The sequence below is a fragment of the Stomoxys calcitrans genome, chromosome 2 (genome assembly GCF_963082655.1).
Source record: "Stomoxys calcitrans chromosome 2, idStoCalc2.1, whole genome shotgun sequence".
NCBI classification, from domain to species: Eukaryota; Metazoa; Arthropoda; class Insecta; order Diptera; family Muscidae; genus Stomoxys; species Stomoxys calcitrans.
The window spans coordinates 222,653,468-222,668,014 of record NC_081553.1 but is presented as its reverse complement, the minus strand read 5'-3'; the positions used below and the strand labels follow the sequence as shown (position 1 = coordinate 222,668,014).

General features: G+C 34.8%; 1 protein-coding gene across 12 annotated transcripts in view; it reads right to left on the bottom strand.

Moving 5' to 3' along the window:
- Positions 1–14,547, bottom strand: part of LOC106090796 (protein AF-17) — a 90,316-nt gene that overhangs the window by 15,059 nt on the left and 60,710 nt on the right. For all 12 annotated transcript variants that reach the window (XM_013257138.2, XM_013257104.2, XM_013257131.2 and 9 more), the window contains 5 exons: positions 8,574–9,063; positions 8,129–8,498; positions 2,496–4,974; positions 474–660; positions 233–391 (listed from right to left, as the gene is read on the bottom strand). In XM_013257138.2, the coding sequence (XP_013112592.2) occupies positions 233–391; positions 474–660; positions 2,496–4,974; positions 8,129–8,498; positions 8,574–9,063 (3,685 nt within the window). The remainder of the gene's footprint in view (positions 1–232; positions 392–473; positions 661–2,495; positions 4,975–8,128; positions 8,499–8,573; positions 9,064–14,547) is intronic.

Genomic DNA, 14,547 nt, shown 5'->3' with positions numbered 1-14,547 from the left:
TTTCTATATTAACATGTCTCATTTACGTTCGTTTGTCATCCCATCAAACGTATTTTCTTTTCCTTGCCACATGCATAGGCATAAAAATCAAAAAACACTACCATGTTTTCCAGCCTAGAGCTTTTCGAGCTGTTCGATAATGGTGTGCATACGTAGTGTTGATTGTGCGCGTGCGATTGATGTTGTTGATGTTTGGGGATGCTGTTGTTGTTGTGGCTAATATCTTACTTACCTTGACTCTGTGTTGTATTGGCGGCTGCATTCAAGGGTATAGCTAGACGTGCATTAACTGCCAACAGATGATCTCGGCGGGCTATCAAACTTGAGACATGTTCTTCCAAACGAACATTTTCCGTTTGCAACTGATGTAAGCATGACAGCAATGATGCAACTAAAAACAATCACACAAAAAAAAAACACACATACTAAAATTGGGGGGAAATTCTTGGATCATATCGCATTATTTATCTTACTGTCGAAATGCTGTGCTTGTTCCATTAAAAATTGTGATCCTTGTTCCCATTGTCTCTCCAGTAACTGTTCTAAACTTTGAGGTATGGCCAAACTGCCGTTTGCTCCACTGCCAAACATCGAAGCCAAAGGGCTTGGTCCCGCAGCAGGTGCGGCAGGCGTTGGTGCAGCAGGTGTTGAGGTATTGCGCTGCAAGGAAAAATAAAGCATACACATAATCATGCATAGAATGAGAATAATATTTAACAAAGAGAAAACCAACATTTCAATGAAAATTCGATATATATAAAATTTTCATAGAAAATTAGATTGTAATCGAATTATCATAGAAAATTAGATTGTAATCGAATTTTCATAGAAAATTAGATTGTAATCGAATTTTCATAGAAAATTAGATTGTGATGGAATTTTCATAGAAAATTAGATTGTAATCGAATTTTCATAGAAAATTTTATTTTAAACGAATTTTCTTAAAAATTAGACTTTAATCGAATTTTCATAAAAAAATCGAATTTAATCGAATTTTTGATTTTAATCGAAATTTGTTTTTAATCGAATTTTCATAAAAAAAAAAACAATTTTTATCTAATATTCGATATTAATCGCAATTACATTATAATCGAAAAAAAAATTGATTTTAATCGAATTTGTACAGAAAATTTGATTCTAATCGAATTGTGTTTTAATTGAATTTTCATAGAAAATTTGATTTTCATCGAATTTTCATAGAAAATTTGATTGTAACCGAATTTTCATAGAAAATTTTATTGTAAACGAATTTTCATAGAAAATTTGATTCTGAACGAATTTTCATACATTCGATTTTAATCGAATTTCCATAGAAAATTTGACTTTAATCGAATTTTCATAGAAAAATTTATTTTAATCGATTTTCATAGTAAATTTTCTTTTAATCGAATTTTCATAAAAAATTTAATTTTTATCGAATTTTCATACAAAAATTTGTTTTAATTAAATTTTTATAAAAATTTTTATTTTAATCGAATTTTCATAGAAAATTTGAGTTTAATCGAATTTTCATAGAAAATTTGAGTTTAATCGAATTTTCATAGAAAATTTGAGTTTAATCGAATTTTCATAGAAAATTTGAGTTTAATCGAATTTTCATAAAAAATTTGTTTTTATTCGAATTTTCATAGAAAATAATATTTTAATCGAATTTTCTTGGAAAATTTGATTGTAAACGAATTTTCATACAAAATTTGATTGTAAATGAATTTTCATACAAAATTTGATTGTAAATGAATTTTCATAGAAAATTTGATTGTAAACGAATTTTCATATAAAATTTGATTGTGAACGAATTTTCATAGAAAAGTAAATTTTAATCGAATTTTTATAGAAAATTGGATTTTAATCGAATTTTTATAGAAAATTTGATTGTAAATGAATTTTCATAGAAAATTTTATTGTAAACGAATTTTCATAGAAAATTTTATTGTAAACGAATTTTCATATAAAATTTGATTGTGAACGAATTTTCATAGAAAAGTAAATTTTAATCGAAATTTTATAGAAAATTGGATTTTAATCCAATTTTTATAGAAAATTTCATTTTAATCGAATTTTCATACAAAATTTGATTTTAATCGAATTTTCTACAAAATTTTATTGTAAATGATTTTTATAGAAAATTTGATTGTAAACGAATTTTTATATAAAATTTGATTGTGAACGAATTTTCATAGAAAATTAAATTTTAATCGAATTTTATAGAAAATTGGATTTTAATCGAATTTTTATAGAAAATTTGATTTTAATCGAATTTTCATAGAAAATTTTAATTAAATCGAATTTTCATAGAAAATTTTAATTTAATCGAATTTTCATAGAAAATTTGAATTAAATCGAATTTTCATAGAAAATTTGATTTTAATCGAATTTTCATAGAAAATTATAATCGATTGTTCATAGAGAATTTGATTTTTATCGAATTTTTATATTTTTTTTATTTGTTAAAAAATTTAATTTAAGTTTACTTGGATTTTTCTTAAACAACTTACCAATTTTCCAGGAAATGGAACACCCACAAATTGTGGCATTACAGCTTCCGGACCGGTATATGCATTATGATCCTGTATCTCCATACTCAGCTGTTCGGAGAGTTTTTGGGCTACACAGCTGTGGGGATTTAATTGATTGCCTAACATATGAGCAGCTGAAGTTATCGTTATCGACGAAGACGATGCATTGGTGGCCGTCGATGATGCGGCTAGATTCACTGCTGCGGCTGCAGCAGCCGCTGAGGTAGTAGGCTGCTGGGTAGCTTGTGGAGGTAGTAAACCATTTTGAAATACTTTTATGTCTTTGAGATCGTTGGGTATGTTGGAGGCTGTGCTGCTTGCACCCGCATTGGTGGTGTCCTTGGCACGTCGGCCACGTTTACGCGTTGTGCCCGCTTCTGACCCCGGTGAACTTGGTGGGGAATCTTTTACAGTTGTAATGGGCATACAGTTCGTGTCTATTGAGGGTGGCAATAGACTACCTCCGGGTTGAGCTTCATATGTGAATTTTAGACCACCCATCGAGGAGGATGAACACGAGCTGGCGTTACTGACATTAAAGGAGGATGAGGAGAAGACACCACTGTCTGGAGTTCTGGATGAAGAAATGGCCGAGGACGATGACGTTGTAGACGCATGGGTTATGGTATTTACGGTATTGGTGCCAGGATTGCAAGTAGTAGATAATGTGTTGTTGTTGTTGTGGACGATATTTGTTGTTGATTTCATTTTCGTTGTGGTATTTTGTTTGTTGTTGTTATTGTGGTTGTGGTTGTTCGTATTGGATATTGACGAAGTAGTAGCAGAGTTGTTGAATGTTGACGAATTATTAATATTATTGTTGTTGTTGTTAGTGTTTGGGGAAGATTGGGTGGTGGTGGTGGTAGTGTTGTTGGTGGTAGAAGAAGATAAAAGAGAATTTGAAGAAGAATTTGTGGTTAATGGCAAAATTTCAATAACATCATTATCATTGTTTTTGGTTTTGTTGCCAGCACCAGCAACATGTTGTTGATGTTGCTGCTGCTGCTGAGCTTGTTGCTGTTGTTGCTGGTGATTTAATTTATTTGAAGAAGAAGCCTTATTATTATTAGTATTGGTAGCAGTGGCATTGCTTAGATTGGATGTAGTTGAAGAAGAACTAGTAGAGGAGGAGTGATTGGAGGTTGTGGTAGTGTTTAGGGAAGTAGTAGTAGTAGAAAGAGAAGGAGCATTGGTAGTAGAAGAATTCGAAACATTTGTAAAAGCTGTATTATTGTTATTATTAGAACTAGAAGAACTAGAAGACGAAGCCGTCGATGAAGAAGTAGCCGCCGAATTGGACGAGGAGGAGTCAACAGTTTTGTGGCTAGTCATTTTTGTGTTACGCTCAGGCGAAACATGTTGCTGGCCCCCTTTATGTGACGATGTTGCTGCTAGACCAGCAGAAACTTGTTGCTGATGCTGTTGTTGTTGCTGCTGCTGCTGTTGGATATGGGCCTGTTGAGCTCTTAGCATCTTTTTATTCAAAGGCTTTGTGGTGGTTGGTACGCCCCCAACGCCACTTCCGCTGCCACTACTGTTGTTTGATGCTGCAGCCACATCTGCTAAACTACTGTTAGTACTGTTGCTACTACTATTACTGCTACTTATAAGACTACTACTCGAGGCCGTAGATGGATTAGAAGAATTACTACTACTGTGGCTCTTAGAGGGGTTATGATTCTGATCATTATGGTGGTTGTTGTTGTTATTTTGGCTATTTTTACTATTGTGATTATTGCTATTATCGTTTTTCGAAAGATTGGTTGCCATAAGATTTGACGTATTATTGCCACCTAGATTGTTGTTGCTGCCATTATTTGTATTGGTATTTGTGGCGGTGGCGGTGGGCGGCAGTGGTGATGATCTGGTGGACAACGGGGTGGTAGATCGTCCCGAACCACCATTGCCTCCACCACCACTACTGTTATTAGGAGATTGATTGTTATGATCGGAAGAGCTCCCCTGTATCATAACAATGGGTGAGGGCGATGGAGTTGCCGAGGGTGTTGATGTAGGCGTTGGCGTACGTGTAGATGGTGTCGGTGTGCTACTAGGCGGTGGCAATGATAGTGGTGAGGGTGCTGTAGGTGGTGGTGTCGGTGTTGTTAAATCGCTACGATAATTTTGTGGCACAGGCGAATTGGTAGTGCTTGTAGTGCTATTTGTGATCGAGTTGTTGTTTGCAAAGCTATTTCCACCCGGCGAAGATGACGATGAGGAGAGTTTCGAAAGTTTCTCTTGGGTTGGATTTCCACTATCGTTGTTCAGATTGTTGCTGTTGTTTGTGCTATTCGAACTGGCAAAACCCGATTTAGCGGAAGCAGCCCGTTTTTTACCCGAACGAGAGGTTGGTTTTTGCGAAGCATTATGCTGCTGTTGCTGTTGTTGCTGCTGGTGATGATGGTGCTGCTGCTGCTGCTGTTGAGCTTGCAACATACTACTTTCACCTGAGCGCGATCTTTAGTTTTTTAATAATTTTTTGATTTTTCAAATCCATTGTCAGTGACAAAATTTTACCATGGACGAACGAACAAACGAACGAACGAATACAAACACAACAAATTCCAATGATTTATTTTTGTTTTGTTTTTGCATATGAGATAGTGTAATTTTTGTTAAATTATCAAAAAAAATGTTGGGAAGAAGAGAGAGAAATATCGAAAAAAGAAATCAAATATATTTCTTTGCCATACAGTTACATTTGAGAGGGAGAGGATAAAACTGAGCTTAACATGATAGGTAATGTATGTGTGTGTGTGTATGTTGCAATGTGTGTAAGTTGCGGTGGCTGTTGTAGAATGCGTATGGGTGATTGCTGAGTGATGTTTTTTAATAAATTTCATTAAAAAATAAATTTTGAAATCTAAACACAACACATTCAATAAGAAGAAAAAAAAAACATTTAAATATACAAATGTCAAATTAGAAAAAAAAATAATATTAAGAATAAAAGTTAAAATTTTAAGCTTTAGGCTTAAGAAATAAACTATTAATAAGTGGACCCTGTTAATGTAGAACAATGGTGGGTATGTACACATATACCATTGCACGTTATTGTAAACGTGAACACGTGTTACTGTGAGCACCACAGATATAGACCTATGATTGACACACAATGTCCAACGCAGATATAGGCCCGCAAAAAACACCAAAATAAGTTTGTTCCTATACTAAAAAATTTGTACAAATTTGCTCAAATTGATGCTGGAAGTCGTCCACTTACTTTAAAAGTGTTCGCGTATTGCAAATTGTTGCTAGATGTCTTTCGCGTACTTTATTTGCCAGCAGAAGAAGTCGGGAGAGTGCGTGAGAGTGAGAGAGAGCAAAATTTTGAGTTTTTTTTGAGTTTCCAAATTTTTAACGGAGGTTTTTTCCCAGCAGAAATCTGCAGCATCAAACAGCTGTTTTATAAAAATCAGCTGTTTAATTCAAATAAATAGCAAAAGATAGTAAAGGTTGTTCTAACTCTCTTGCAAATTTACTGGCAAATTATTACTGGTGAAGTACGCGAACAAACCTTTTATTTGCCAGTAGAAGAGAACAGGAGAGTACGTAAGAGCAACAACATTTTAGAGTAATTGAGAGCTTGCAAATTTCTACTGGAGGTTTTTTCCACAGCAGAAATTTGACGAAAATTGAACAGCTGTTTTATGAAAACCAACTGTTTAACTCAAATAAATAATAAAAGAGAGTAAAGGCTGTTCTTAGGTTAGGTTAGGTAAGAATGGCAGTCCTTTGCAGACTGACTTAGACAATTTTAAGTGCATTGTGATATCGCAGTAGCGACAGACCAAGGCTGCTGGTGGGAATCGAACACACAACCCCTGCACTGGTAATCCAAGCACGATACCAACTCGGCTACCGGGGCGCCCAACGGCTGCTCTTACTCTTCTGCAATTTTTTCTTGCAAATTTTAACTGGAAAAATACGCAAACAGAAAATAGGTCTGTCTTATAAATATGACGCTATAAAGCTGAAAGATTATACCTATAGGCAATAAAAACATTTTGAGCATAGGCTGGCTTCGAACATAAGCTTGCATTAGGCTAAATATAAGAATTCACTGGAATTTGAAATAGCCTTTAGCTATCTCAACTGTATATGTCCCTTCTAGACCACAGACGATAAATTACTATAGATACCCCATTCCCTTTAACGAGAAATGGCAACAACTGGAAAATGTAGAAAAACACAAGTAAATTCATAAAAAGAAACTAACAAGAAAGTTAAAGTGTTTTGTAAGAACTAAGAACAATTTACATTTTAAATGCAAAACAATGTCCACAATCGATTGAAAACTTGCAAAATCACATTCATACCCAATTCTCTTAAAACTCTTCTTCTTCTCTTAACTTTCTTCATTTATTTCTAATATTTGCACTAAGTGCCTCATTAAAGAGTCACTTGCATAGCTATTTATTTATTGTGTTTCTAGACCAGCCGGCTTCTTGTTTTTTTCTGCACAACCTTTGGTTATGGATATTCAACAGTCAGTCCGGCTGAACTTTGTTTAATTTTTGTACAAACAGCTGATCATAATAAGGTTGTTGCCACATCCCAGATATGTATCTGTAGAGTTGCCTCAATTTAATAATTTTTCTCATCTTGATGTGCGCAAAAATAAATCTGGGGAAAATCTAAGTCAGGAATACCATGCTACTCATAAAACTATCCAATATTCTGCATTCTACGCCTCTAAGCGTTGTGTTCCCACCTAAGGCCGGCGTCTGTGAGCCGCGAAAGTCGTGCAATGGCATAGAAAATGCTATCACTATTTGTCCCGCAACGATGCCAACACCATTCTGATTTCCTTCTTACTTAATTTTTATCATAGCCTCGTCTTTTCACGATCTTGACCTCCCCATAGGATTTTCGTTGTCCTACCGACCGTTCCACTGTTCTCGAACTTCGGCTTCCGACTAACCAAATTTACTGACGGCAGTCCCCCGGCCTTCGCGATCAAGTCGTCTGCTCTTTCATTCCCACTTACTCCGCTATGGGACAGACACACAATCGATGCGGATCATGCCATTTTCCGATAAGGCGTTGATCTCCTTCCTTCTTCCAAAAACTGTTGTGTCCATAAACCCTATTATGGACACGCAGTCAGAAACTGATCTCAGTCCCTGGTTCCTCATTGTAGACTCCTAGCCCCATCTACATCAATAAGTTTATGCAAACAAAAATTTTAAACTGTGGAACTGCGAAAGAACTAACCAACGCTCTAGTTGTAATTGTATAATTTTTGTACCACTTGTTCTTTTTTCCAATTCATTTCAAATAACAGCAACAGCATGTTTTTTATCAACGCGATTATCAAGATAAACGACTTTTTTTGAAAAAAAAAACATTTTTTCGTAGATAATAGCGACATTCACAACATAGGAAATTTAAATTCAAAAGGAAAGAAACATAGTTGGGGATAGGGAAAGGAAAATTAAAGAAATAAAATGGACATGCTTGACAAATTTCAAGAAAATTTTGGTTTTCAATGATTGTCAATAATTATAAGGCGTGTTGTAGTATGTGACCAAAAAAAAAAACAAATTTTGTAAATGGCAACCAGCAAACTAAGAAAGGTGATAGCTGGATATGAACTCCTTGATACTAACCTGCTTCGTCTTATGGGCGCCGATTCTTGTTCTTGTATTTGGCTAACACGAGAAGATTGTTTTTCGTAGCCGATCTTCAAATTTCCCGCATCTGTGGTAGAGGCTGAGAGATTTATGCCCGCCGATGTTGTGGAGGAGGAAGGTGTTGAGGATTGAGGGTTAGGGGATTTGCCACTTTGTTGGTAAATTACACCACTACCAGTTAGTTGATGTTGATTGGCTGGTGAAGGTATCGAGGATGTTGTTGATGTGGCCGAGGCATTAAACGGTGATTGTCGATCTAAGGGTGATGGGGTAGTAGAAGATGCCGCCGAAGCTGCAGCCAATTGCTGTTGACTAGTTGAACGTGTAATTTGTGCAGATGGATGATCTGAAATATACAAAAAAAAATTGTTTTAAATTTTTGTCTTAAAAAATGTAACTCTTTACCAAATACAATACATACCTTGACTTCCCGTTGTTGTTGTTAGCGCAGCTGGGGTTGCCGTTGTTGTGGGTATATTAATTCCAGGTACATTTGCATTGGACAATGGCACGGATACATACAAACTAGGTGCATTACCCGCCGTTGAAGCGGGTGGTGGCGCCGTTGTTGTTGTTGTCACACTGCTACCTCCATTTGCCGCCGCTAAAGCAGCTTGTGCTGCAGCATAGCGCTCTTCACGCTCCTTGGCCGCTGTTGATGCTGTATTGGAATTTTTATGTGATAATGAAGTGCTGTTGCCAGATGAACCTATTGTAATATTACTAGAGGCTTTGGCTTCATTTCCTCCTGAGCCTGTTGCTGCTCCTCCGCTGGATTTGTGGTGTCCCCCTCCCGCTGGCGTTTGGCTATTATTTGATGCAGATAACGAGCTATCAACATTTCGACTATTGTGGCTAGTTTCAACACTGGGAATTGATTGATGAGTGGGAGGACTTAATTCGGTTTTTTGCTGAAATTAAAAAAGAAAACCAAAAAAACGAAATTAGTTTAATGTACAAAGAATAATGCAAACCAATAAAATTATTCAGGCTATAAATAAAAAAAAAGACTTATTACTTGCAAATTTTAACTTTGGCATGGCCCTAATTCGTGGTCGTCATATTATTTTTTAAAAAATAATCATGATGTTTGATTTGTAAGATTTGAAGAAGAAGATTCTTCTTATCTGGCAACCTTATTCTAAAGCACATAACATACGTATGCATATATACCTACATACATTTTTTTGAACTCGCTAATTAACCTTACAATAATTCGAGTTCATAACATTTTAATAACTATTTGCTTTTTTCAAAACATCGACTTTTACTTAATTACGAAGCGACAAGGAAAGGAGGAATATAAATATGAAGAAAAAGACAAATTAAAGACTCGTCATATAAGTGCGTTTATTTGCACATTTCCGCTTTACTGGGAATAAGAAGAAATTTGCAAAAATACATGCACATAAAAATATGGATGTGTGTGCATGTGCATAGTAAAATATGTGAATATTACAGCAACGGTGTATCTGACAATTGTATTTCGTAATAACAGCAACAACAGCGACAACAACTGCAGCATGTAAAATGCAATGCAATGCAATACAATTGAATACAACAACTATCATATGTAAGAGTGCGGACAAGGTTTTTCGCGTACAGATAAGAGCAACTCTTGTCTTCATAGTATTTTTTTTAATGGGAAGAGAATGAGAGAGAGACGAGAGAAGTTCATGGCAACTCTGTTGATATTTACGAGAACAACGTGTTTGGTAGGTATTATATTTCATATAACTAGAAAATAAAGACCAGCATTTTCGGAATACACCTACATATGTACATACCTTTTGCAAAGAAATGCTAAAATACTAAGAAATTGTAAAACCATATGTGGTCAGGAATGCTAATATTTTAGCAATTTTGTATATTAAAACAAAACTGATTGCATTCCTAATTCGGCAATGTTGATGATTCTTAAGTGGTTATTCCAAGTAAATGAAAAGATAAGTATAAAATGTGTATTGTTTTGCAGAAAAATATTAACAAGGGGTTTGACATTTTTAGGGAAATTACATCTAACGAATACCACAGTTGGCCTACTGGAGAAAGAATTGGTGATATTAGAGTGGCTTTAAACCTAGTAAATCCATTATCGATCAGACATTTGCGGATTAAGACCGGTAATATATTCGGTTTTCGCGTTAAAACATAAAAAAAAAACAAAAGAAAAAATTTGCCGAAATGTGTTTGTTTCGTCATAACTTCTTTTTTCCTCTGGAGAAAATTAACATTTCGGGACGCCCATTGAGAGCACAACCACAGTCGCTGTACAAGAAGTCATTTTCTTACGCAAGATAAAAGCGATTGTCAAACTTCTAATTGTAGCTGAGTGTTTGTTAGTGTTAGTGATGTTGCTCACATGTATTTACTCTGGTTGGAAAAGTGTTTGTGGATGCCTAAATAAGAAAGTTTTTTTTAAAGTAAGTAAATATACTCGAAAGAAAAATAAATATTTCTTTCACAACAAGCAACTCAATCAATCTGCACGAACTAATAAGCTTTGTGAAAAACTGTGTTGCGCTTTTGGTCTTGTAATTACAACAACAATATTTGGATGAAAGTGAAAGATGCTGCCAAAGGCTTTTGTAAAGTTGTGCTTATTTAACTTATAACAGTGAAAATACTACAAAATCTAAAAATACTACAAATTACAAATAAATGCTAAATGTCTTTTTAAATTGTTTTGTGTTTCATTATTTATTAATTACGAAGAAGTTGATTTTGGTTGAAATTGCAACAACATATATGAATTTGAGTATGACCCACACACTTACATTTGCGTGTAAACTTGCTCGTAGGCAGCTGATAAATTGTTTGATGCCATATTATTTTTTATATATAAATGGCAACATTTTGGCCAAAGAAACCCAAAACTATCAAGTGTGGCAATATTGTCAAACCACCGAAAGAACGATTTTCGGAAAATTATAGGTGATGGGAAATTAACGATAGTATCGATATTTATTATTAGAAATATCGAATGTTGCGATTATCGATAGTATGCCAGCTCTAGTTGAAAACGATTGGTGAGTGACCATCCGTCACAGCTACCTATACCATCATTTGAGATAATAAAAATAACTAACTTTAATAAAATTTTAATCGTCAGAGAACATGATATTTGAAAAATCACCACTTAAGTGCAGCACAGCGATAACTTTGCTCTTTCGAATCTAACTAAAAAAAAATTAAATTGAATTAATCTTTTAACCTAAACGGCCGTATTTACGAAACTTAATAAAGCCTTAAAATTGATTTATTTGACAGTTATATAAAGGAAATCTGTCAAATAAACCTATTACTAATCTACATTAAATTTTGTGAATACTGATGAAAGAAGATAGTTGTAGCTATTACTAAAGATAACTATTTTTATCAAAACAAAGTGACATGACAACCCTACAAATTAATGCAATCAAAATCTCTTAAGTGTATCAGTATAAGAGAGCATGTTTCTATTTAAAATACAGAGAGAGCGCACACATTTTCTCATACCAAAACAAAAGATGGGCCAACAAGAGGAGGAAAAGAAAACCAAGTAAAACACCAACAGGCAAAATACGATTGACACACACAACTGCTTATTTGCCTCATCAAGAGAGGGGTGGTAGCAGGGGATATGTTTTAGAAATAGACAAAATGAGTAAAGAAAAAAACATAACTGCAACAAAAGTCAATGTTGCAATACCAAACGTCATCGCTTGTATATGGTATGCATAAAGTTAGATCTTCTAATGCCTATGCGGTGGGATGGATTGAAGAGCACGGACTGCCATGGATGAAATGTGCCATAGAGATGGATAGATACACAAAACAAATCTATATATGCATAGACAGACCTACCGATAGACCAGACCAGACTAGGCCCGACCGACCGACCAAAAGCAGCAATAACTAGCAATGCAAAAACATGAATAATAACGATAAAAATGCATTAGAGCGACAGGTTGGATGTACTAAGAGTGAAAGGTAGAAAGAGAAACAACGACAAACCGAAATAGATGGATGCAACATAAAAAAAAATTGTGTGTGCATCTGAATTTGCCGATAAACTGGGAAAATTAGGGTGGCGTGCGTACAAATGGGACTTGGAAGTGCACATAAGAGACAGGGACATGGTTCATATATGGAAAACGTAACGACATCAAAAAAAAAAAAACTTAAAATGGGCGGCACATAGATGCGCACATATGAATGTTGGAATCAGCACTAGATGAAAGTGTTCCGGGATATAAACATACATATACACATATGTATATATACTCATCGTATACACATATAAGCAATCAAGTGTGGCCTGTTAAGAACGACTCGGCATGTGGAGCAGTATATTATTACAAGGAAAAAAAGAAAAAGCCAAAGAATTTTTCTAAAAATACAAAATCATGGAATAGTCAAATTTTGAATAATACAAAAAATTATAGATTTAGAGGGTACCCGGCAAACATTTTTGATCGCCAAATCTTCCGCGAATTTTCTAGATGAAGGTTATGATCGCGGATGAGCTTGTCTAATGCCTTTTTAGACGGCACATCATGATCGTACTCATCGTGTATACGTGTCGATTACAGGTTTTGCCAAAAACGGTACATCGATTTTTTCTTTGATTTGATTTGATTTAATTTTTCATACTTTTTTTTCTCAATTCCTTACTTTATTTGTCACAGAACGTGTTTTTCAATATCTGTCAATTAATGATTACACATTTCTTTGTAAAAGGTAATCGATAGACGTCATTCATCGAAAAAAATCAATTGATTTTGATTTTTCAGCCATGACTGATGGTTAATGCTATTGCAATGGCCATACATCAGATGAGCCATGTAAACTCAGCACAAGAGTCGTAGACGATCGACCGTCGTGTGGGCTTGTGTCCTCAAGACGACTCTTCTGGACGGATGTTCCGCAAATCCTCCATATGAGTTGCTAGCAAGCAAGTCAGAAGAGTTTTGGAGGATCTAAAAATCGTGCAAGAATCGTGTGGACGAGTAAAAGTAAAAAGATTAATAAAATACGCTTCTAAAAGAGTTGCGCATTACTCGCATGGATGAGTAACAAATAAGTGTTTTTAATATTTATTAAATATTATTCTGTAAGAGTTGCACGTAATTCGTTTAAAAGATCTAAAAATGCATTACTTTGTTCATCAAAAAGTTACAACTGCGAAAAACCTTTTAGTTTTACTCATCATACTAAGTACCAATCGTCATATAAGCCAAGTGAGAATTCTCTTTGGTGTTGCTAAAGTTGTCAACTCAAAACAAAACATCGAATACATAATTCAATACAAATCCCAAGCACACCACGTATGAAAATAAAAGCAATCGTGAAAAGTTTACTCAGACGATTTATAAACAAATCTTCTGGACGATTATTACGCAATGAGTTGCGTAACAATCGTAGTGAAAGGTTGAGAAAACTCCCGCACACGCAAAGGATTGTCCAATGACATCCCAGAAGAGTGTTTCGCGACTCATACTTACGACCAATGTTACCACTCAAGAAAATTATTTTCTACCAAAATTTAAAAAAATTCCTACCAAATCCGACCAAAACCTACCAAATGTTTTACAAGCCAAAAATATGATTGTTATACCCATCACCGAATAGTTGGCCATTTTCATCATCATCAAATTATACATTTTCAACATTCTTTTCATTTCTCATACCTGTTTCAGTCAATATCAGAACTTACGCTTCTTTTATTGAAATTTGAAACAGTAAGACCTTTTGTAACAGTATTTGGTTTCTCGACATCCATGTTTATTCTGCTCTCTGAACGAATACACAAAAACGACAAGAAGTGAACTAATTTTTAGTTATCTCCAGCGATTTTTCAGTAATAAACTTGGTATTTATATGTGGGAAAAGCCTACCAAAAATTGAGCTCAGCCTACCAACCTACCAAGCGGATAAAAATCTACCAATTTTGGTAGGAACCTACCACAAACGGCAACAATGCTTACGACTGAAACGCAATGAGTTTTAAGAGAATCGTCGCGACGAGTTGCTAAAACTTACGCAATGGATTGATATGCCAGAAAAGTATTTCACGACTCTTGCAAAAGAACAATTACGTAAAAATCTTCCAGATGATTGTTTTATTCATCCGGGGCACAAAAGCTCTTCCAAAATTATGAAAAATGTTTGCAGGGTAACTATGTATATCAACAAAGTATCCATGTTTATATACATATATGCATATGCTTTAATTTCAAATGAATCAGCACAGTTAAATGCAAAAACCACAATAATATGAAAAACTATAATGGATAACTATTTTAATGGGTTCTTGGTTTTTTTTTTCATAAGTTTGTATACTGTGTATTTCTTTTGGTCTTACCTAAAGTTACGCACCACATAAAAATGCAGTCCAACAACCATAAAAAAAC